Genomic DNA, 25,067 nt, shown 5'->3' with positions numbered 1-25,067 from the left:
ATTCCTGCTGCTAGAAGACGTGGATCTCTGCTGGTCACAGTTTGATACAGTATATATACTTTTTCCTCATTTGAATGGTCTGAACTGTCTTGTAAATTGAAAACATGATGAACAAATTATTGTATTTTTAAATCAAATGTATATAATTGATTTTAAAAAAAATCAGCATCCAATAGTTACTTCTGAGTGAACACAAAAACTTAATTTTGTCCCATTCGTGTCTTTGTGTGTGGCAGAAACCCAGCGGGAGGACCATGTGGAGGTGATCCGAGACAATACAAGATCTGCAACACTGAGGTCATTCACCATAAAGATTTCAACACTGTACAAAGTTGCCACGCAATTTTCAATTCTAATGTTTTTGGACAATGGCGGATGTTTTCTCTTGAAGTTGAGCATGTAGGCGTGTTTGGAGATAATGTTGCAGCTGAGCCCTTTCAGGGTGTGAAGTGGAATTTCACAGAGCTCTGAGCTCTGAGGTTTCATGCTATCGTGCCGCAGTCGGGTGTCAGAGCTGCTACCGTGTTACATACATGAGGGGTTGTGTGGGGGTGTGTTTGGACAGGCAATCACACGACAGCCCATACCTTCATGGAGACGATCTCACAGATGAGTTGAAGCTTGTTTCAGGATGACTGTGAGTGCATGTTGCACTTTGTACTCAGTGATTCAGTTCAAGGCTCTGGTAAACAGCCACAAGTCCCAGACATGTTTTCTGCACTTTGACGGGAACATACATTTTTTCGTGGGGAAACAATCTGTGCATCTACATATTGTAGTATGTGTAATCTAGTGCCTGGAGGCCTAATTTGCAGGTTAGTTTACTTTTAGGGTTTGGATTACCATGAGCCAGGGTTGGTAATATACATCATAATTCAGCATTACAATAGAACTGTATCCTTAATGCCCATGTACCTCTGTGCAGGAGTGCCCTCCTGGCTCAAAAGATTTCCGAGAGATGCAGTGTGCTGCTTTCAATGACAGACAGCTGGTGACAGGAAACTCCTTCAGATGGACTACCTTTCATGGAGGTTCGTGAGACAACTCACGTCACACTTTTTCTATATCACTTGTATTACGAAATAGACATCCATCATTTGAGTGTTTCCGATACCTTGAAAATTAATCATACAAAAGAATGTAATGTAAGAGCATCAACCATTTTTACTGATCACCTACCTATGTACTGTGGTTGTATATGAATGGACATGTTTCTATCAGGCGGCACGGTTAATTGAAGACACTAAATTGCCCATAGGTTTGAATGTGAGTGCGAATGGTTGTTTGTTTATGTGTGCCCTGCGATTGGCTGGCAACCAGTTCAGGGTGTACCCCGCCTCTCGCCCGAAGATAGCTGGGATAGGCTACAGCATGCCCGCGACCCTACTGAGGAGAAGCGGTACAGAAAATGAATGGATGGATGGATGTTTCTTTAAAAGTTAATGTAGTTTTGTTTTGGATAATGTAAAATTACAACCCCAAGTCTAATGAAGTTGGGACGTTGCGTTAAACATAGATAAAAACAAAATACAATGATTTGCAAATCATGTTCAACCTGTATTTAATTGAATACACTACAAAGACAAGCTATTTAATGTTCAAACTGATAAACTTTATTGTTTTTAGCAAATAATCATTAATTGAGACTTTTATGGCTGCAACACGTTCCAAAAAAGCTGGGACAGGTGGCAAAAAAGACTGAGAAAGTTGAGAAATGCTCATCAAACACCTGCTTGGAATGTCCCACAGGTGAACAGGCTAATTGGGAACAGGTGCCATGATTGGGTATAAAAGGAGCTTCCCTGAATTGCTCACTCATTCACAAGCAAAGATGGGGCGAGGTTCACCTCTTTGTGAACAAGTGCGTGAGAAAATAGTTGAACAGTTTAAGGACAATGTTCCTCAATGTACAATTGCTAGGAATTTAGGGATTTCATCATCTACGGTCCATAATATCATCAAAAGGTTCAGAGAATCTGGAGAAATCACTGCATGTAAGCGGCCGAAAACTAAAATTGAATGCCCGTGACCTTCGATCCCTCAGGCGGCACTGCATCAAAAACCGACATCAATGTCTAAAGGATATCACCACATGGGGTCTGGAACACTTCAGAAAACCAATGTCAGTAAATACAGTTTGGCGGTACATCCGTAAGTGCAACTTGAAACTACTATGCAAAGCAAAAGCCGTTTATCAACAACACCCAGAAACTCCGCCGGCTTCTCTGGGCCCGAGCTCATCTAAGATGGACTGATGCAAAGTTGAAAAGTGTTCTGTGGTCCAACAAGTCCACTTTTCAGATTGTTTTTGGAAATTGTGGACGTCGTGTCCTCCGGGCCAAAGAGGAAAAGAACCATCCGGACTGTTATGGACGCAAAGTTCAAAAGCCAGCATCTGTGATGGTATGGGGCTGTGTTAGTGCCAATGGCATGGGTAACTTACACATCTGTGAAGGCACCATTAATGCTGAAAGGTACATACAGGTTTTGGAGAAACATATGCTGCCATCCAAGCAACGTCTTTTTCATGGACGCCCCTGCTTATTACAGGAAGACAATGCCAAACCACATTCTGCGCGTGTTACAACAGCGTGGCTTCCTTAGTAAAAGTGTGCGGGTACTAGACTGGCCGGGCTGCAGTCCAGACCTGTCTCTCATTGAAAATGTGTGGCGCATTATGTAGCGTAAAATACGACAACGGAGACCCCTGACTTGAACAGCTGAAGCTGTGCATCAAGCAAGAATGGGAAAGAATTCCACCTACAAAGCTTCACAATTAGTGTCCTCAGTTCCCAAACGTTTATTGAATGTTATTAAAAGAAAAGGTGATGTAACACAGTGGTAAACATGACCCTTGTCCCAGCTTTTTTGGAACATGAACAAGTTAATGATTTTTTGCTAAAAACAATAAAGTTGATCAGTTTGAACATTACATATCTTGTCTTTGTCGTGTATTCAATTAAATATAGGTTGAACATGATTTGCAAATCATTGTATTCTGTTTTTATTTGTTTAACACAACGTCCCAACTTCCTTGGAATTGGGGTTGTATTTGATCTTCCCATTAGTTTAGGCCTGTGCATCATCAGATTAACAGATTTTTTTTCCATTCATTTATTTAATCCGTCACATTTGCATAGGGCACCTGTGTCAAACTCAAGGCCTGCGGGCCAAATCCGGCCCGCCAGATCATTTTATGTGGCCCGTGAAAGCAAATCAGGTGCAACTTCCATGAATCTTGATCAAATCTTCACCAAAATTTCAAGCACTTTTTGCTTACCAAACCCCTCTTTACAGTAACTTGAACAATAGCTTAACAAGCTATTATCCTTGAATTCTGATTTCAAAACTAGTTGTCCATCAATTTCTTGTGTCTATGTAATAATATGAGGAGGCGATGAAACATTTATATGGTTTAATGGCCCTCTGAGATAAACCGTAACTACAATGTGGACCGCAATAAAAATGAGTTTGACATCCCTGGCATAGGGATTTACAGAGCCCAGAAGGGGACATTGAGAAAATGTTAGTATCACGTAAACCCGCGAAACGAACCTGTGCTCAAAAAATACTAACGCATGCTCACATGATGTTGTGTCCCGTCCTTATACTGTATGTAATTTCCTCATACATGTAGCTTTAATTGTTAAAATTATAAAACATTTAGAGACCACATATAACAGTAATAACATCCTTGAGTTGGTTGATGACGCTGTTAGGCATGTTTTGCATTGGCTCTGCAGCCATTATCTCACTATGAGCATTCGACTCCACAAAAAAAAAAAAAAAAGAAATTACTGGAAAATGTATCCCCTGAGCATCTGGTGAGCACGCATTAGGATGTGGTGCATCCACGTTAGTACCTTGTGAGAAACTAATGCTGAGAATACTGAGATTATTTTTTCCCTTCATATCCCTTGAGAGGCTCTGTAGGTTTTCATAGAACACCGAGCGTCGAGCGCTGAAATTACTTTTCCAAGAGGCCCCAAAAAAAAAAACATTGTTGCATAAAATGGTTATAACAGTTACCCAGTTGATCAACGATGTTGTGATCAGTATACATGACGTCGCTCCTGTTTTCCACAAGCAAAGTACAAAGTAGCCAAGCAACTGTAGCTTACGAGTAAGATACAGTACATACAGAAAGAATGTCTCCATTTCCAGTACCATCTAGCTCTGCATCACTCCTCAACTTCTCCGGACCACCTTGCCGATAATCCTCACTCAGCTCAGCTCCCCCCTCCACACGTCCAGTCGTAGGGCACCATCGTAGGCAGTCCACCAGCTCCAACATTTCCGCGGCTGATGCAAGAGCAAAAGCAACAAGCGCCGACATTACTCCTCAGAAACGGTGCTGCTGCTAGCCTGCTGCAAACACCAAATTACATAAAATAACATAAAACAACAAACAAACAGTGGATGCCTGTTTCACGGCGCCATATATATACAAACACACACAGTATATATATTGTGGTGGAGGTTTTCGGTCCGGTATATGTTGACTAGCGGCACGGTGGGTGACTGGTTAGAGCGTCAGGCTCACAATTTCTGAGGACCCGGGTCAATCCCCGGCCCTGCCTGTGTGGAGTTTGCATGTTCTCCCCGTGCCTGCGTGGGTTTTCTCTGGGCACTCCGGTTTCCTCCCACATCCCAAAAACATGCATTAATTGGTGACTCTAAATTGCCCGTAGGTGTGACTGTGAGTGCGAATGGTTGTTTGTTTGTATGTGCCCTGCGATTGGCTGGCAACCAGTTCAGGGTGTACCCCGCCTCCTGCCCGATGACAGCTGGGATAGGCTCCAGCACGCCCGCGACCCTTGTGAGGAGAAGCGGCTCAGAAAATGGATGGATGGATATATGTTGACTAGACTTTACGCTGATCTGATAAGTGTGATCGGTATCGGCCGATAATTAGCATTTTATGCTGATCGGCTCTCATGTCATAATTCGCCGATCCGATCAATGACGTTATCGATCGGCTCCGCACAAGACATTTAACTCCGCGTCGCCATTGCGTATCAATCCAAAAGCTAGTTTATTTTTAGCCTTGTCACGTGTCTTGTGGCGCAGTACTGTAACTATCTGACGGCCAAAAGATTTTTTTCAATATTGTCGGTTAAAAAACACGTCATCGGTGTGGGGCTATTTTGCCGTGTCTCAGACAAACAACACATAAGTTGTTTGCAGTCTGTGCACAACTGAAGTACGTTGTGGGGAAGGTCATCTAAATGCTTCAACACACATTTGATCGGGCACCTGAATAATGTACACAAGGAGGAGCATGCCGTTTCAAGCAACGCAGCGTGAAAAAAAAAAAAAAAGGAAAAGCCAAACGGACGCAAATTCTGGACAACACCCGTCCATATAGCCGGCACAGTGAGAAAGTTAGACTAAGCATGTCATTAACAGTATTTATCAAAGTAATTTAATTGCAATAAAATCATTTTATTACAGTAAGTTAGCGCCCATGATTTCTGTCATGTTGTAACGTTGATCTGACCTAAACTTATGTCAGTGGCCAATCCTTGACTTCCCCCTAGAGGTCATTGATGTTTTAACTTTTGTCTAAAATGCTAGAGAATAATTTTGAGCTGGGATGGGCTGTACACAAAATGGATGGCTGGATGGATACAGTACTCTGTATACAGTACACAAGTATATACAATAAATGAACAAGTCATAAGTACACATGAATATACAATAAATGAACAAGTCATGTAAATGGAAACATTGCTCCATCTTGTGATCGGTTATCGTTTTTTTAAACTTGGTGATCGGGCCCAAAAATCCTGATCGTCTAAAGCCTAATTTTGACTCTTAAGAAAATGTATTTATGTCTTGTATATTTCGTGTATTATTATTTTAATGATTTTTATTGATCAGAAATATATCTTTGTTCGTCTATCTATGAACAGCCAACAGCATTGAGTGACAGGCAGAACAATTGGCTCTTGGCTCTTCCATTGGATGGCAAAACGGACAATAAAGTTAACAATAAGTTAGCTCCCTGCAAACATCATCTTTGTGTTCAACTAAACAAGCCCAGATTTCATACATCATACAGTTTACATTTTTGCTTGATGTTTAACCGTGAGATTTTTCAGATGTAACATGGGTGCCATGGCTCAACAAAGGTTGACTGTTGACAATTATACGTGAATGAGCTCGGCTTATTCACTCTATAAACTTTATCTTTATGTTCCTAGCAGCATTGTGTGGTGTTGTGGTTCAACTGTTAGGGACACTATGGCGAGGCATGTCTAGATGGGGTGCGTGGATAGGAGATAAAGAAGAGAAGAGACAAAGAACAAGGGAAAGTTGTTAAAGCAAGCTACGTTGGTGAATGCTATGCGACTGTTGTGTGCCAAATCCAAATAAAGTGAAGTGAAAGGAAATACGTGTGCTCCTTGGAGATACAAAATATTGGCGATGAGGATGGAGGCTCTGAACTTGAGCTAACCTACACCCTTTCTTCAAAATGTTGGGGAACCGCCAGTACTGTTCAAAGCATAGATACGGACTTTTGAAAATTACTTACTGAGTCGAAATTGCCGGAGGCGCGAAGAGGTGCGCTGCTTATTCACTGCTTGTGTGCAGATGGTCAGACTCGTTTAGACACTGATGGAAAATACAGCACGGCGCTGGAAGTGATTACGAATTTTTTCACTTTGAATGTAAATGTTGTTGCCGAAAGCTACCGCTTCAGACAACCGGAGTCAGCACCCGGGTGAGAGTACAGACCAGTTTGTGGCCGCTTTAAAAAGAGTTAGTTACAATGTGTCAATTTTGAAGAGGAAATGATAAGGGATCAAATATTTGAAAAGACGAAATCAGCGCGGATCAGGGAGCGTTGATTGCTGGTACCCCGCACACTCACCAAAGCTTTGTCCATTCCACACTAAATTGAGACGACTGTGTCTGAAGCTAAAGCTAGTATGTGAAAGGAAACAACGAATGGCGATGTACATGTTCAGCAGGGACAATCACTATAGCAACACCAAGGGAAGTTCCAAGGAGGACAGCATTTACAACATATTATATAACATAATATTAGGCACAGGGATGAAAGTGTCCATAATACCAGAATCTGTAGTCACTAAACTGTTTCCTTAAGCTTCCTTTATAAAACCATAGCACAGGCTGAAGGATTATAATGGGAATCCTATACCTGTGAAGGGTTGCTTAGAAGCAAATGTAGCATTTGTGGACCTCAATGCCACTGCCGCCCTTTATGTTGTTAAAATTGTGTCAGCTGTCCTAGGAAGGGACATATTCCGCTCGTTTAAAATGCAAGTCAAAAACGGTCAGGTTATTCCTCCCGGTAAACCGTCTGCTTTCTGTGTAACAAAAGTAGCGACAGAAACATTTTGATGTGCTAAGGGATTTGTCCAAAGTGCACCCAGATGTCAAGCCAGTACAACACAAAATACGGAGATTGCCGTTCTCAGTTCGAGAAGAAGTCTTTAAGGAATCTCTAAGGAATTGAAGTGACTCGTAGCTCAAGATGTTATACAACCAGTGGAGATATCATAGTGGATTCCCCCGATTTTAGTCACTACAAGAAAAGACAGGCCAGACTGTTGGCTTTAAACTGTAAATCCACCAGCAGATTGCAGTCAAGACGCTGAGCTGGAGAAGCTTGGGGGAGAGTAGTTATATATATACACACACACACATATATACGTGCATACATACATACAGTGCCGTGAAAAAGTATTGGCCCCTTTCTCAAATGTTTATATTTTTGCACAGTTTTCCCACAATGCTCAAGATCATTAAACACATGTAAATAAATATAAACCAAGTAAAATGCTGTTTTAAAATGTTGATTTAATTTATTAAGGAAATAAAATATTCAAATTTACTTTACCCTGTGTAAAAAAAAAAAGTAATTGTCCCCTTGTTAAGTCATGAATCAATTGTGGCTAATCAGAATTTTTGGTTAATTTTTACTTATCACAACCAAGCCTGATTACCTCCAGACTTTTTCAATCAAGAAATCGTTTAAACAGAACCTGTCTGACAAAATCAAGTCGGACAAAATATCTAAAAAAGCTGCAACAAAATGACACAATCCAAACAAATTCAAGAACAGTCAAGAAATGAAGTAATTGACATCTATCAGTCTGGAAAGGGTTACAAAGCCATCCCTAAAGCTTTCGGATTCCAGCAAAACATAGGCATAGCCATTATCCTCACATGGAGAAAACATGGAACAGTGGTGAACCTTCCCAGGAGTGGCCGGCCTACAAAGATTACCCCAAGAGAACAGCAATGGCTCAGCCACGAGACCACAAAGGAACTCAGGACAACTTCTAAAGAACTGCAGGCCTCCCTTGCCTCAGTTAAGGTCAGTGTTCATGACACAACAATAAGGAAGAGACTGTGCAAAAATGGCATCCATGGCAGAGTTCCAAGTCGAAAACCACTGTTTAACAAAAAGAACATAAACACTCGTCTTACTTTTGTAAAAAAGAAAAAAGAAAAACATCTAAATGATTACCAATACTATTTGGAGAATATTATATGGACTGACGGGATGAAAGTTGATCTTTTTGGAAGGTGTTTGTCTCGTTACTTGTGGCATAACTGGAGCACACAGCACATGGTGGTGGTCTTGGGCTGTTTCTTCTTCAGGACCTGGACAACTTTCTGTGATTGAAGGGACCATGAATTCTACTCTTTCACAGAAAATCCTGAAAGAGAATGTTCAGCCATTAGGTTGTGACCTTAAGCTAAACCGCATTTGGGTTCTACTACAGGATAACGATCCAAAACACACCAGCAAGTCAACTTCTGAATGGCTTTTGGAGTGGCCGAGTCAAAGTCAAGACTTGAATCCGATTGAAATACAGTAGCATGACCTTAAAAAGGCTGTTCATGCTTGAAAATCCTCCATTTTTGTTGAATTCAAACAATTCTTCAAGGAAGAGTGGGGAAAAATATCTCCACAGAGATGTGAAAGAGTCATTGCCAGTTATAGAAAATGCTTGATTTCAGTTTTTGCTGCTGAGGATGGCCCAGCCATTTATTATATTTAGCAGGCCATTGCTTGTTCACACAGGGCCAGGTAACTGAGTAGTTTTTTCCCCCTTAATAAATAAGATCACCATTTAAAAACAGCATGTTATGTTCAATTTGGTTATATCTGTCTGATATTTACATTTGTTGCTTAAACAAAGTGGGGAAACTATGTCGGGCGACTGATAAACCTAACAAGTATGTCTCAGCATAATAAACTAAAAACTATTTTTCTTGTCACTAGATGCAGAAAAAGCTTTTGACAAAGTTAAATGGTCTTTTCTTTTTGATGTACTTCACAAATTTGGCTTCGGTGACTCATATTCCCTGGATTGCAACATTATACAACTCACCAAAAGCAACTGTCACCACAAATGGGGTGACATCACAAGTTCCACTTTACAAAGAAGAACTAGACAAGGATGCCATCTCTCGCCCCTGCTATTTGCACTATTTATCGAACCACTGGCAATAGCAATACGGCAGAACACTAATATTAAAGGTATCAGTACTACTATGTCAGAACACAAAATTAATCTTCACGCATATGATATCCTTCTTTATTTACAAGAACCCAAGGCATCACTTCAAACAGTTTTTAACCTCATTAAGACATTTTCGCAATTATCAGAATATGCTATCAATTGGTCAAAAACAATAATAATAATAACGATAACGACTAACTCATGGAATCCTGCTGACCAAAATCCAAACTTTCCTATTCTGACTGGGAATATCAAATATCTAGACATTAATATATCAGCAAAACTTACAGTTAAATAAGTTAAATCACATACCTCTAATGGAAAAAATGTGTGATGATTTAAAATGATGGAACAGCCAACGTATCTCACTTTTAGGGCGTATCGCTACAGTAAAAATGTACCTCTCCCTGGGGCACGCCGTGGTCGTCACCCTTCTCTCCCTCGGGCTGTGTGGGATCCCGGGCATTGGGCACACTCATATCTCATTCATGATACCCTGGGGGACTTGCACCAGGTATGGTGGGGTGGGCTTCGGGCCAGGCCGGGTGCTGACACATCTGTGCTGGTTTACGGTCTGGTCGCGTCCCACCCTTCACTGATCTGCCGGTCCTCCACTTTTAATGCATCATGCGCCCGTCTGTGGGAGAGGGGCAGGGTAGGGCTCAGGAGGACACTTGGCCAGGTGTCCCAGCACTCTGGCCTGCCATGCTTCTCTCCCGCAGATTTTTAATGAACTACATACAATTGCACATTCTTTGGGGAGCTGGTCGGCCTGGGTGGAGGTGACGGTGGCGGGTCATAATTGCCCTGTGACCGTCTCGCCTCACCCCCACCACACACAATCACGGTACAGGGATAATGGTTGCCAGTCGGGTACCTGCTAACCATAGTAATAGGGTGGGTGGTGGGTTTTCACATTTCTCTTGGTTGGACTGCACCCCCCCCCATCGGTTGTCGGGCCGCGGAGGGGTGGCGGTCGCACCCCCCCCCTTTTTCGCCCCGCCTTCCTCTCCCCACTCTTGCCGCCCTCACCTGTCCTTGCTCACAACGGGCGCTTAACTTGGGCTCGCATTGGCGGGCTATGATCATTTTTTGGGGTGGCTGCTGCCTCCTGCATTGGGCCCTGTTAGTGGCTGGGGCCCCCATGCTCTCTAGTGGTGATGGGGGAGGGATTGTTTTATTTTTTATTTTTTTTAATTTACACATTAAGAATACAGTTTAACTCGCTTGTTAAACGCGCAATCCATTGTGGGTTAATTAGTCATACCGAAGTGCACGGTCATAAATCAATCATGCAGGGTAAGGACTGACACACTGAAGGACTTTCAATACTTAGCTTAAATAATATTTACAGTGAAAATTTTGATTTTTCAACTTCGTCTTGAGTCCGGACTGTGAGCTGGCTTAACGCGCTGCATGGCTGACGTCACGTCGTAAGTGCTTCTCCCCCCACCGTCAATCACCCACAGCTTTGCTAGTTAAACAGCTGGTTAAACTTGTCACTGGGAGCAAAAATGTTTTCTCGCTCTTCGCATCAAAATTACTGTCGTGGGAGCAATGGAGTGTGTGTGTGTGTGTGTGTGTGTGTGCGTGTGTCACTCACTTTCACGTTTACATACACGCACACACAAACACATGCACATGCACACACACAGCGGCCTTCATGGACCACAATCGGCATCCATCTGTCTATCAGTTAAGAGACTTTAGAGAAGTGTACTGAGAATGGTGTGCTTGTTTACGTTTAGGTGCTTACTGTACTGTTTTGGCGTGTCAAGTCTGCACTAACTTGGTGGTTTAATGTGGCTTCAACTACACTAATATTTAAATGATGGGTTCATATTGATGACATCATTCTGTAACTTGTGCGGTGTACATTACCAAGTAATGGGTACGGTTAAGTTAATGCTTTCTTTTGTACTGTGGATAAGTGATATTCCTGCCACTTGGCAGCTGCTGAAAATAACTAAAAAGTTACTTTTTTTCCTCACTTAATTACATTTGAAATCAAGTAATCAGGAAAGTAACTAAGTTACTTTTAAGCTTTTAAGCTACTTTTTTCAAGGTAACTGTGGCAACACCACGTTAACGTGTTAAACATAAATAAAAGCAGAATACAATGATTTGCAAATCATGTTCAATCTATATTTAATTGAATACACTACAAAGACAAGATATTTAATGTTGAAACTGATAAACTTGATTGTTTTTAGCCAATAATCATTAACTTTGAATTTTATGGCTACCCCTCTCAAGAGGACAAGTACCAGAAACCAAGCCGTGTGTGGAGGCGAGCCCGACTAGTCAGAACTTCTCGACCTCACACACCAGCTCGGGCACCTTCCCTGAGGTGATGTTCCACATCCCTAGAGCCAGCTTCTGTTGCCTGGGATCGGATCGCCAAGGTCCCTGCCTTCGGCTACTGCCCAGCTCACGCTGGACCCCTATGGCCCCTCCCACAAGTGGTGAGCCCATGGGAAGGGGTACCCACGTTACCCTTTCGGGCTGTGCCTGGCCGGCTCCATGGATGCAGGCCCCGGCCACCAGGCGCTTGCCTTCGAGCCCCACCTCCAGGCCTGGCTTCAGAGGGGGGCCCGGTCACCTGCATCCAGGCAAGGGAAAATGTTTTCCAATGTTTTTTTTTACATAATAGGAGTCTTCTGAGCCGTGCTTTGTCTGGCATAAAGCCCCAGACAACTTAGCTCATAGAATCATTTGGACACACAAACCCCTCCACCACATAAGGTGACGGCTCAAGGAGGGGAACTTTCTTTATGTGAGTGTGAATCAAAATGTATTGGGTTAGAATATTTTCTTTGTATGACTAAAAGCTGTGAGTGCAAAATCTTGTGAAAAATAGTGTTGAAATGACGTCACGTACGTCACAGCAGGTCACAGGGGAAGTAATCGAACCACGATTCCTCACACGTGCATGTGCAAAAGACCAAGATGATGTTTGCGATCAAGAGCGACTTTTTGGGAGCTCCCAGCTCATGTGAAGAATTACAGATAAAGTAAGTAACATGTATATCCAATATTTATTTCTTAAAATGGTACCATTTTAAATAATATCTAGCTTTGAACTTACACACTTACTGCTTTAGCTTGCAAGCTAAAGACTTCTGCCTCAATGCTACCATTACTTTCATTAGAATTTGGCCAGTGCTAGTAGGATTGAGTAGCATTGACATGCAAAACATAAAAAATTGAGACTGTCATGTTGATCAATATTTGACTTTATCAATTTAGAAGTTGCATCATTTAACATACATGAATTTGGCCATTGTATAAGTCTGCTCTTTTTGTTTATTTATTTATTTATTTTAAGCTAGTAATGTCGTTACCCTCATAATATGGTTTGAACAGTTAGTTTTGTTCCTAAGAGAAAAATGACACAATCCAACTTAATTTCACTTGACACCTGTTTTCAGATAAACAGCAACAACATGAGCTACCTAGTTGAGGATATTGTAAGGTTTGTTGTTGACATTTTTGTGTTTTCATGAAGGAAAGGGTGTATTGCACAAGATTTAGGCTTTTTTGATCATATATAAAACATGGCTTAACATGGCATTGGTTTTAATGGAACGCTGTGTTGTTAAATTGATGTACGTCACCAAATAATTTTAAGGAGTTGCCTTTTTTCCTCTCTACATGTAACAAGTGTACGACTAAAGTTTATTCTACTGATGAAACATTTTGTCCATTAGAACTTTTGTACTTCACTCCACCATGAGTCATCCCGATGCTCGACCAGCTCAGAAAAGGCATGCAGCTGTCTGACCTACCAAATATTGCAAAGACTGATCAAGACCTCTGCCTACCACTGTTTGTCCCAAAGAAATATGAGGTACTGTATATTCTTATTTTTTAGACTGCCTTTGATTGAATATGAATGTCTTTTGAAAGAATAACAATGCTGATGCAGACTGAAATGCACTTCCTTCTTAAAGGCGGATGCAGCATTCCTTCTGGAGCGGATCCACCTTGTCTTCTGTGAGATTGGTTCTGCCAAGCACCAAAAGGAAGTAAAAAGCTCAATCAACTTTCTCCAGGACTACCTTCAGGAAATTGAGGATTCTGATATGTTTTAGTCAAGACAGGGTAACAACAAGGTTAACCTTTACCTGCTCTCCTACAGAACATTTTGTACAGTGCAATATAAATGGTTAATTGATTCAAAATCAAACTATTCAACTCACAAAATCTAAGGTTGTTATTTTTGTTTTTCGAAACTTTGATACGATTCAAAATAAATGTAATTGATGGAGGAACCTCTCGGATAACGATTTCATAAAGCTAGACATGGAGGGGTTACAGATGGATGACTTGCATAGTTATTTTTACAATAACAGGTGTCTGAACAATTGCCACAAAATAATTCCTGTCATCTTGTCACGGCAAATGCAGCTTTTGTTAAAATCTCTATATACTTTCTGCTTTGATTTATCAAACATTCTTCAATTCAAAAAGGTCTATAGGATTTGTGTATTATTGTGTTTATGGATGTTATAAAATTCTGAATCTAAATATCCATCCATCCATTTTCCATTCCGCTAATCTTCACTAGGGTCATACTGACATTCATACATACGGGAAATTTAGAGTCTTCAATTAACCTACTATGTACATGTTTTTGGAATGTGGGAGGAAACCAGAGTATCCGGAGAAAACCCACCCACCCAGGACCCGGGTTCAAATCCGGCATCGCCTGTGTGGAGTTTGCATGTTCTCCTCGTACCTGCGTGGGTTTTCTCCGGGTACTCCGATTTCCTCCCACATCCCAAAAACATGCATGGTAGGTTAATGGAGGACTAAATTGTCCGTTGGTGTGAATGTGAGTGCGAATGGTTCTTTGTCTATATGTGCCCTGCAATGGACTTGCGACCAGTTCAGGGTGTACCCCTCCTCTCGTGAAGAGTCAGCTGGAATTGGCTCCAGTATGCCCACGACACTAATGAGGATAACGGTAGGGAAAATGGATGGATGGATGGATGCTGTTCATGTTTTTTATATTGTTTTTTTGTCTTGTTTTATTACTTAATGCAATTTTGTTCTGGAGGTCTGTTGCTTCTGATATAGCATTGTATTGCAATGTGGTCATTTTATATTTACTGTATGTATGCATGTATTTTTTGAGTTGGTAATGGGCCAGTTGGGTTGTGTAGGTTGTGGTAGAGCAATGTGTTTTTATGTTTATTGTGTATTGTATGTTTGTATTTTTCTGTATTTGTGTTGGGACCCCTCAAAAATGAGATGCTGCACCTCAAGACGCTATCCTAAAAAAATAGAAATTGAATTGAAATATACTGTATTTGCTCCTGTGATATCGCCATTACATCTACGACATTGCGGCACCGTTCACCTCCGATTCAAATTTTGAATCGCAGCAAAACTAGTAGGTGACGCCACTCACGAAAACTAGTAGCAGAGCACCGCACACAGCATGACAGTTCAGTCTGGTTCAGCTGCGCCGCACGGTGTGCGGCAGAGCTAACATGAACAATAGCAACTATGCCATGGTTCTTACTGTTGTATATACTATACATTCATGAAAATACTAGCAACATTTTTTCAGTTATTAAGCCAAATTAGAAATGTGGCTTCTTGCTAGAATATCACCCCAACACTGACGTATTGTACATACGTACATATAAACCAATTCTAAAGAACACAACAGACATGAATTTATTCCATACAGCTTACAACAAAAAAAAACATTTGCCAGGTACTGTAAAATGTGGGCCTTCTTGATAATCGGTAAAACATCTTACAGCATTTTACTCTGACATTCTACGCCCTATTTAAACCAACAAGCTAATGACTGAACATCTTCCCTACCAGGCTCCAACCCCTGTGAGCTCAGCTGCCTTGCCTTGGATCATAACTTCTACTACAACTTTGGACGTGTGCTTGATGGCACAGCCTGTGACAAAGTACCTGGAGCTGTATGTGTCAACGGACGCTGTCTGGTGAGAACAAACTAAATTTGTCTCTATGTAGTCTGCTTAGCAAGGGAAAACTTAATTAACTTTGTGCAATATAAAGCTGTATAAACTGATTTTTTTTGTTTGTTTTTGTTTTGTTTTGTTAATGCAAATCCACACATCCATCATTTGACAACTTTATGTCAAAATAAGGACCATGATAAACAGCCCCCCTTCCCTCCGTGTTTTTTAATATTATTTGGAAAAACTAGCCTGTTCTGTTCCTTCCCACTTTTTCTGTCCTCACGTTATCCTCCCTCTGCTGGTGTACAGTAAGTCAGTGACTCCCAACCATTAGTGTGCCGTGAGCGCTCTTCAGGTGTGCCGTGGGAAATTATAAAATTTTACTTAATTGCTAAAAAAAAAAATGTATTTCCAAGAAATAAAATATTTTTATTCATCTATTTATGCCAGTGAGGCATGGTGACAGACAGAACAAAGAGATGCTCTTCTATTAGATGGCAATAAGTAGATACAGTAATTAAAGTATCCCCTTTTTGTGACATTTTTGTTTGTTGGTGTGACGTGAGATTTTTCAATTGTAAAATGTGCCTTGGCTCCATAAAGGTTGGAAATCACTGCAGTAAATGATGTTGACCACGGTACTGACTGGTACTATCATTTGCTGTGAACTTCATGATTTGTGTTAAGGCCAGAGTGCATAATTCATGCATAACAGCCTTCATTGCCTTCAACAGCCTCTACAACTCTGTTTGGTTTAAAATGAGCAGCTGCTATGTTATGGAGTGTATTTGCCTGTGTGTGTACTAACGTGCTGCATGCAGTATAAATAGCTGGTTTTATGGGCCATACCCTATGTCAGAGTATCAGAGGGACATAAACAGGAAGCAGCCTGCAGATGCTGGCGCAGACTACAGTTCTTTAGTTAAGCTCACTATGCAAACCATATGGCTGCATGCATTTTTGTGCTGTTCTCAATATAAATGGTTTGAAAAACAATGATGAGTTTACAGTCGACCAAAAGTCTCATTGGACAAATTTAATCAATTATATCGGCATGGGTTGCATGATGCATTTGACTGCTTCCTCTGTGCATAATTAAAATTTAACTTATCCATACACATGTATGACAATTAAGAATATTAAAAAGTGTAATGCACGAAGTTGACTCGCCTTCAGCAATGTGCTCTTTTCGCTTTAGAGTTTACTCCACTTATGTCATGCGTCTTCAGTATGTAGTAGTTCATTTCAATTTTGCACTTGTATGGGAGAAAATGATGTTAAAATGTTCCTTAAAATATTACCTGAAAAGTTAGTAAACTGTACGGGTATTTCCATTCTTTCCTATATCGACCAGCACCATGGAACTTTGGAAAGTATCTTATATTCTGAGATAGTACAGCAGATTCCCAATATAATATTAAGAAAAAAAATATTAATACAGATGAAAATTCTTGAAAAGATGACGTTTCTTGATTTTGTTATTTTGCAGGGTCATGTTCACTCCATCATTGGGGCCTTGTGTGCACTGTACCCATCACCAGGGATTAATTTCCTGTAATGCACACACATGCTTGGAGTGTTTTTGTGTTTGTAATAAAGGAGTTTAGGGGCTGATTATAGGTCTCCTAGATGGTTGCTCTGCATCACTGGAGATGAAAGCTACAGTAAAAATCATTCACTGTAATCTATGCAGCAGCAAGGTTCTCCATGCAACTATTATCACCCTGTACTTTGGAATTTATAGAGATTTCTCTAAACCCACTATCTTCCCTCCTCGGGCCCCTTGCTGGAATTAAATGTTTCGAAGACAAGAAAATAACAGGGAGAAGCAACAGAGGGTGTGTGTGTGTCATCTTAATTAGAAATTTAGCTGTGGAAGATGACACAACAAAAAAAGTTGGCCTCTTGTCAGATAATGCTCAATTAAAAAGCTCCACAATATTTCAAGACAGACGTCCCCTCAGATCATACTCCTTGTTGTACAGTAAACATTTCAATGTTTCTATGCTTGATACAGAAGCCTGGCTGTGATTCCATCTTGGGTTCAAAGGAGCAAGAGGACGCTTGCATGGTATGTGGAGGGAAAAACACCACCTGTCTTCACCACAGGAGTGTTTACCAGAGCAATGGCCTGGAGGCAGGTAAGATACACGCGCACATACACACACACACACACGCACGCACAATAATCACCATAAGGAATCACTTTCAGACCAACTGTACCTTATGTCAGGATAATAACCAGGATCTTGGCTTGTTTTCTCATCACTAATGTATAGTCATGAGGCTTTTGTGAAACTTTTATGCCAAACAAAAACAGCTTGCCACCTTCCATATCAAAATTTAACGAACAACTAGTAGTGAAGAGTCCAAGTCAAGGCATCCAGTAAAACGTGGGGTAAGTTATTTTCATTAAAACATGTACCTGTGATGGTTCTGTGATGCTAGTGGTACTGTATGTGGAATGTGGACACACAAAGTGAATGTGGATTTATTATCTTCTTTCTTGTGTGTCTAATACTATAATTAAAAGCAAAGAAAATACATTGGAACCTCTAAGGCAGAAAACTTTTGATTTTGAAACAATTTTCCTCATAAGAAATAATGGAAAAATAAGCAATATAGAAATAATCAATATTGCTACAGCTACAACATTATAACCACTTGCATAATGCAATCCATCCATCCATTAATTTTCTCTGTCGCTTATCCCTACTGAAGTTTCAAGTGAGCTGAAGCCTATCCCAGCTGACTTCGGGCGAGAGGTACAGCCTGGACTGGTTGCCAGCCAATCGCAGGGCACATAGACAAAAAAATCATTCACACTCACATTCACACCTCCGGGCAATTTAGAGTCCCAAAACAAGAGCTGTTTCAGATATTCATGTTCAATGTTCAGTTTTGATTGACACTGTCAGAGAGTTATTATTTCAACAATTTTTATTATACTGGTTGTAGTTTGCTCTAGTGTGAACTGTATTGCAGCATACTGAGAACTGTTCTTAATATTTGGACTTTCTCATGTAATTTATTGACATTTGCAAAATATCAGACACGCCTCTCATAATGATGTGGTACAGTTCAGTACCATTGGTAAATATATGAAGACCAGTGAGGCAACAGTAATCTGATTTATATGTACTAGGCCAACATTTAGTTGTTGTTTTTTCCATTTTAAAAGTGAACAACTTCAATTTGATGGCATTATCAAAGTTTATTAAATTGCATTTATTAAAGTGCATATACTCTACTTAAATGAATACCAAAAAAAATAGCCATGAAGAATGATTAAAATTATGCCAATCTGTACCGTCATTTCTCTGCTCTGTCTGTGAACTGTTGCAGTGCTGTTATAAAAGTAAATGTACTGTACATGCCCAATCCTTGATCCCGCAAGTTGATGTTAAGTATTGTGAACTAGTAAGTGGTTTAAGGCGGCAGGGACGTGCCCGGAACACCTCACCAGGGAGGCATCCGGGAGGCATCTGAATCAGATGCCCCAGCCACCTTATTTGGCTCCTCTCGACGTGAAGCAGCAGCGGCTCTACACTGAGATCCTCCCGGATGACCGAGCTTCTCACCTTATCTCTAAGGCCCGGACACCCTGCGGAGGAAACTCATTTCGGCCGCTTGTATCCGGGATCTTGTTCTTTCGGTCACGACCAACAGCTCGTGACCATAGGTGATGTTAGGAAAGTAGATCGACCGGTAAATTGAGAGCTTCGCCTTTTGGCTTAGCTCTTTCTTTACCACAACGGACCGATACGAAGTCCGCATCACTGCAGACGCCGCACCGATCCGCCTGTCGATCTCCGGTTCCATTCTTCCCTCACTCGTGAACAAGACCCCAAGATACTTGAACTCCTCCACTTGGGGCAGGATCTCATCTCCGACCTGGAGAGGGCACGCCACCCTTTTCCGACTGAGGACCATGGTCTCAGATTTGGAGGTGCTGATTCTCATCCCAGCCACTTCACACTCGGCTGCAAACTGCTCCAGTGAGAGTTGAAGGTCACGGCTTGATGAAGCCAACAAAACCACATCATCTGCAAAAAGCAGAGATGCAATACTGAGGCCACCAAACCGGACCCCCTCTATGCCTCGGCTGCGCCTAGAAATTCTGTCCATAAAAGTTATGAACAGAATCGGTGACAAAGGGCAGCCTTGGGGGAGTCCAACCCTCACCGGTCATACAGGGACCGAACAGCCCGTATCAGGGGGTTCGGTACCCCATTCTCCTGAAGCACCCCCCACAGGACCCCCCGAAGGACACGGTCGAACGTCTTCTCCAAGTCCACAAAACACATGTAGCCTGGTTGGGCGAACTCCCATGCACCCTCGAGGACCCTGCCAAGGGTGTAGAGCTGGTCCAGTGTTCCACGGCCAGGACGAAAACTACACTGCTCCTCCTGAATCTGAGATTCGACTTCCCAACGGACCCTCCTCTCCAGTCACCCCTGAGTGTGATCCCCCTGTAGTTGGAACACACCCTCCGGTCCTCCTTCTTAAAAAGGGGGACCACCACCCCAGTCTGCCAATCCAGAGGCACTGTCCCCGATGTCCACGCGATGTTGCAGAGGCGTGTCAACCAGGACAGCCCGAATCTCATCCACCCCCGGGGCCTTGCCACCGAGGTGGTTAAAAAGTTCCTCGGTATTCAACCCCAGAATAGGAGAGCCCGCCTCAGAGAACCCAGACTCTGCTCCCTCATGGGAAGGCGTGTCGGTGGAATTGAGGAGGTCTTCGAAGTATTCTCCCCACCGGGTCACAACGTCCCGAGTCGAGGTCAGCAGCGCTCCATCCCCAGTATACACAGTGTTGGTGGTTCACTGCTTCCCCCTCCTGAGACGCCAGATGGTGGACCAGAATTTCCTCGAAGCCGTCCGGAAGTCTTTCTCCATTGCCTCACCGAACTCCTCCCATGCCCGGGTTTTTGCTTCAGCGACCACCAAAGCTGCATTCCGCTTGGACAGCCGGTACCCATCAGCTGCCTCAGGAGTCCTACAGGCCAAAAAGGCCCGATAGGACTCCTTCTTCAGCTTGACGGCATCCCTCACCGTTGGTGTCCACCAACGGGTTCGGGGATTGCCGCCACAACAGGCACCAACCACCTTACCTTATATATATAATAGGAAGGAATATCTGTAGGGATTTGAGTTCAGACACCTTTACCTCTGTCATGAGCTGTGACGTGCAGTTCCCTTGTTGGAGCTTGGGTGGTGCTTTGCGCCCTCTCTCTCTCCCTATCGCTTCCCAGTAATCAGCACCACCTAGGCCGCGAACCTGTTGTCAATCAGCCAGTTAAAATTAACACCATCGTATCGTGACACTATCCTTTAAAATGAAGACCAATAATTAAATAATATGAGCAATGAAAGAGCAAGACTCCTTGAGATATTGAATAATAATAGATACGAATTGTTGCTGCTTAGCGATGTCAACTCACAGTACCACAACAGCTCTTGCATGAAACAGGGACCTCCGCACGGTTGTTTGTGCGAGCAGGCAGGGCTGCAGGCTATAATGGGTAAATGTGAGCAAAGAGGAAACAAGCTGATAATGTCCTTTGTTTGGGTGACTACAAGTACTGGGAGTACTTTTCTCCCCACCCGCAGCTGTGCTTCCAAATGGAGAATTGCCAGAGGGTGGCGATACAAAACGCTCCCACAAGGTCAGATGGTTTAGAGTTCATACGGGCCTGTCTTGAAGTCTGATGTTGGAGCCTTGCACATTGTTTCCCCCTGCAATTGGTAAGCAGGAGCAACCAAAGCAAAAGACTGTTCACAGTATGTAATGAATGACCCTCGTGAGGCAGCAGCTTTTTACTCTGGAACAGCTTGGGAACCATAGAGATGCCTCAGCCTTTTTGGTGTGACTCAGGAGTAAAATATTACATCCAATGAATGAGGTGGTTTCAACTCATTCATAATGTGTGTGTGGAGCGCCTTGTAAAACATGGCTCATCATTCCTCATTGTTGATGTCCTTCAATCTGATTGAATGTGTCAGTAATTGACATACAGGGAAAGCGCAAATTTGAGATGTAAGAGACTGTTAAGTGTACAGTATTTCTATTACATCTCAATTGTGTAGTGGTTCACTAGCATGACTTTCGTGCAGGTAGTGTTGGTTCAATTCCCACTCAGTGACGATGTGAGTGTAAGTGATTGTCTGTCTGCATATGTGTCCTATGATTGACTGGCAAGCAGTCTCGGGTATAGTCAGCCTTTCACCCGAAGTCAGCTCTCTTGTTTCAAATACAATCCAATAATATGGTGCTTCCTGTGCAAAATATAATCCCCAATAATCCTTGAAAATTCAGTGAAAATTCTAATTTGCTAAACCACACTGACCATCTTGTATTGCACATTATCCAATACTGATATGGACAAATACAGTAATCTCTGACAATCGGTCATGAATGTTCCACTAAATTTTTGTGCATGAGTTTATTCTATTTGGCAATACTCCAGGTCAATTAAAAAAAATAAAATAAATCCCACGTGAGTAGATTTAAGTTTCTAATGGTGTGTGTGTTCTGTTGGCTAGGAGGACCTTTTGGATACAATGAAGTAGCCAAGATACCAGCTGGAGCCACTCACATCCGAGTCACGGATAACAGCAGGAATTATCTTGGTAAGATCACAGACACACGCACAGGCCACCTGGTCTTGTTTGTGTATCTATTTCAGGTTTCTGTTGTGTCATTGGTTCCATGGCCACACTTGTAAATCCAACATGCCAAATAATTTCCTGGCCTTGCAATCACTTCCTCTCCCCCAGAGACAATCGGAACTCAGCAAACTTGTCTGGTCCCTGGATGTGTGGTGGGTTTTCCAGGCAACATAACAACCACGACTTCTATTCTCATCTTGTTTATGAGACCAAAATAAAAGTGGCCTAATAATGGCACACACTATGGTTTGAGATGTACACATGTGAAAGCTTTATCTGCTATTAGGGCAAAGCAGGTCAATGTGCTTGTTTCCATTACAGTATATGTCATGGAAAATCCCTTTCAGCACTTAGTTGAGACAGCTGCCTTATATGGTCATCTGGCTTCTTTCTTTCTTGAATGAGCCCCTAAATCCCCCCAATTCATTGTGATCCACGGATACAGACAGGTAACTTGTGTCATATTGAACCAGAAAGGTTAGACTCTAACATTACCTTCTTCCCTCTTATAGCTCTCCAGAATGGCCGCTCCCAGTTTGTGATCAATGGAAACTGGAAGATCAGCGTCCCGGGCGAGTACAATATAGCGGGGACCAAACTTGTATACCGGCGGTCAGCTGACACCTGGGAGAGCTTTGAGGTCCCGGGGCCTACCCAGGAAGACTTACGTCTAATGGTGAGATGCCCTAAATAGCTTGGACACCGTAGGCCACACAGTTACACCTCATATCACACAATATCTAAAGCAGGGGTCTTAAACTCAATTTATCCGGGGGGCACTGGAGATAGAGTTAAATATTCCACCAAAACAAGGTTTCAAGTATCCATAAATAGTACAACTAATCCAGTCTTCTCTATCTTTATTAACAACAGTTCAGAACATTAATGGTTTTTCAGAACATGAACAAGATTAGTGACGCGGTCCTCCCTCGCATCAGGTTTATCGCAACAGTTAACTCTCTCGCACCAAGTCCGCTCTGATACAGATACAGTTGTAGGTTTCTGCTCGACACAGGCAGAACTACTTTTACGGAGTTAAAAGTCAACTCATTGAGGAGCTACGGAACTGCAGTCTGGTCTGGCTGCCGACAACAACTCCGACCCCCACTCCTGCATCGCGCCCACAGTGGACGCGCCACAAAAGGCGAAGGAGTAAGCAGAAGCATATATATATATATATATCCATCCATCCATTTTATACCGCTTATCCGGGTCGGTAGCTTTAGCAGGGACGCCCAGACTTCTCTCTCCCCAGCCACTTCATCCAGCTCTTCCGGGGGGATCCCGAGGCGTTCCCAGGCCAGCCGAATGACGTAGTCTCTCCAGCATGTCCTGGCTCGTCCCCGGGGTCTCCTCCCGGTGGGACGTGCCCAAAACACCTCACCAGGGAGGCGTCCGGGAGGCATCCGAATCAGATGCCCCAGCCACCTCATCTGGCTCCTTTCGATGTGGAGGAGCAGCGACTCTACTCTGAGATCCTCCCGGATGACCGAGCTTCTCACCCTATCTCTAAGGGAGAGCTAGGACACACTGCGGAGGAAACTCATTTCGGCCGCTTGTATCCTGGATCTTGTTGTTTCGGTCACGACCCACAGCTCGTGACCATAGGTGAGGGTAGGAACGTAGATCGACCGGTAAATTGAGAGCTTCGCCTTTCGGCTTAGCTCCTTCTTTACCACAATGGATTGATACAAAGTCCGCATCACGGCAGACGCTGCACCGATCCGCCTGTCGATCTCCCGTTCCATTCTTCGCTCACTCATGAACAAGACCCCAAGATACTTGAACTCCTCCACTTGGGGCAGGATCTCATCCCCGACCTGGAGAGGGCATACCACCCTTTTCCGACTATGGAGCATGATCTCAGATTTGGAGGTGCTGATTCTCATCCTCGGCTGCGAACTGCTCCAGTGAGAGCATGCATATATATATATATATATATATATATATATATATATATATATATATATATATATATATATATATATATATATATATATATATATATACACACACACACACACACACACACACACACACACACACACGGTGGACGACTGGTTAGAGCGTCAGCCTCACAGTTCTGAGGACCGAGGTTCAATCCCCGCTGGTTAGAGCGTCAGCCTCACAGTTCTGAGGACCGAGGTTCAATCCCCGTCCCCGCCTGTGTGGAGTTTGCATGTTGCATGTTCTCCCCGTGGGTTTTCTCCGGGCACTCCGTTTTCCTCCCACATCCCAAAAACATGCATGAATTGGAGACTCTAAATTGCCCGTAGGTGTGAATGTGAGTGTGAATGGTTGTTTGTTTGTATGTGCCCTGCGATTGGCTGGCAACCAGTTCAGGGTGTACCCCGCCACTGCCCGACGATAGCTGGCATAGGCTCCAGCACGCTTATATATAAATATATATATATAAGCCAGTCCGTGAGAAAAATGCCGACTCCTAACCGGTCCGCGGTGAAGGTTGGGGAACACTAAAGTAGAGGATCGCAAATCTGATCCTGCGGGCCTCAGTTGGCCCCCAGGCCATGAATTTGAGACCCCTGATCTAAAGGAAGTAGTGTGGTCAATATGGGCGGCGTGGCACAGATAAGAACCGAAGGGTCGCCAGTTTGTATCCCCACCAGAGCGCATGTCGTCGCTGTGTCCCCGGGGAACACACTTAATCCACATTGCCCATGAATTAATGTGGTTCGATATTTGGTGGTGGGCTGTGGGCCCATAGGCGCAGAATGGCAGCCACGCTTGCACCAAACTGCCACAGGGCAACTGTGGCTACACATGTAGCTTACCACCACTGAGTGTGACTGTGGAGTGAATGATTAATGTATGCAATTGTAAATTGTTTTTGAGTGTCTAGAAAAGGACTATAAAAGTGTAATGCGTTATTATTAGGGGTGCGCCAATCCGGTTTTATGCTGCCAATTCTGATACTG

At 42.8% G+C, this 25,067-nt stretch overlaps 1 protein-coding gene across 3 annotated transcripts in view; it reads left to right on the top strand.

The window, feature by feature from the left end:
* The window catches only part of adamtsl5 (ADAMTS like 5), a 103,295-nt gene that overhangs the window by 54,431 nt on the left and 23,797 nt on the right, over positions 1-25,067 (top strand). For all 3 annotated transcript variants that reach the window (XR_009787010.1, XR_009787011.1, XM_061764834.1), the window contains exons 5-10: positions 237-297; positions 926-1,031; positions 15,351-15,478; positions 17,475-17,598; positions 22,006-22,092; positions 22,644-22,807. Coding sequence is in view for 1 of the 3 variants with exons in the window: in XM_061764834.1 (XP_061620818.1) it covers positions 237-297; positions 926-1,031; positions 15,351-15,478; positions 17,475-17,598; positions 22,006-22,092; positions 22,644-22,807 (670 nt within the window). In the remaining 2 variants the exon portion in view is untranslated. The remainder of the gene's footprint in view (positions 1-236; positions 298-925; positions 1,032-15,350; positions 15,479-17,474; positions 17,599-22,005; positions 22,093-22,643; positions 22,808-25,067) is intronic.

Source organism: Phyllopteryx taeniolatus, unplaced genomic scaffold, assembly GCF_024500385.1.
Source record: "Phyllopteryx taeniolatus isolate TA_2022b unplaced genomic scaffold, UOR_Ptae_1.2 contig_24, whole genome shotgun sequence".
NCBI lineage: Eukaryota > Metazoa > Chordata > Actinopteri > Syngnathiformes > Syngnathidae > Phyllopteryx > Phyllopteryx taeniolatus.
Note: the sequence above shows the minus strand (reverse complement) of the source record. Positions and strands in the feature narration are given on the sequence as shown.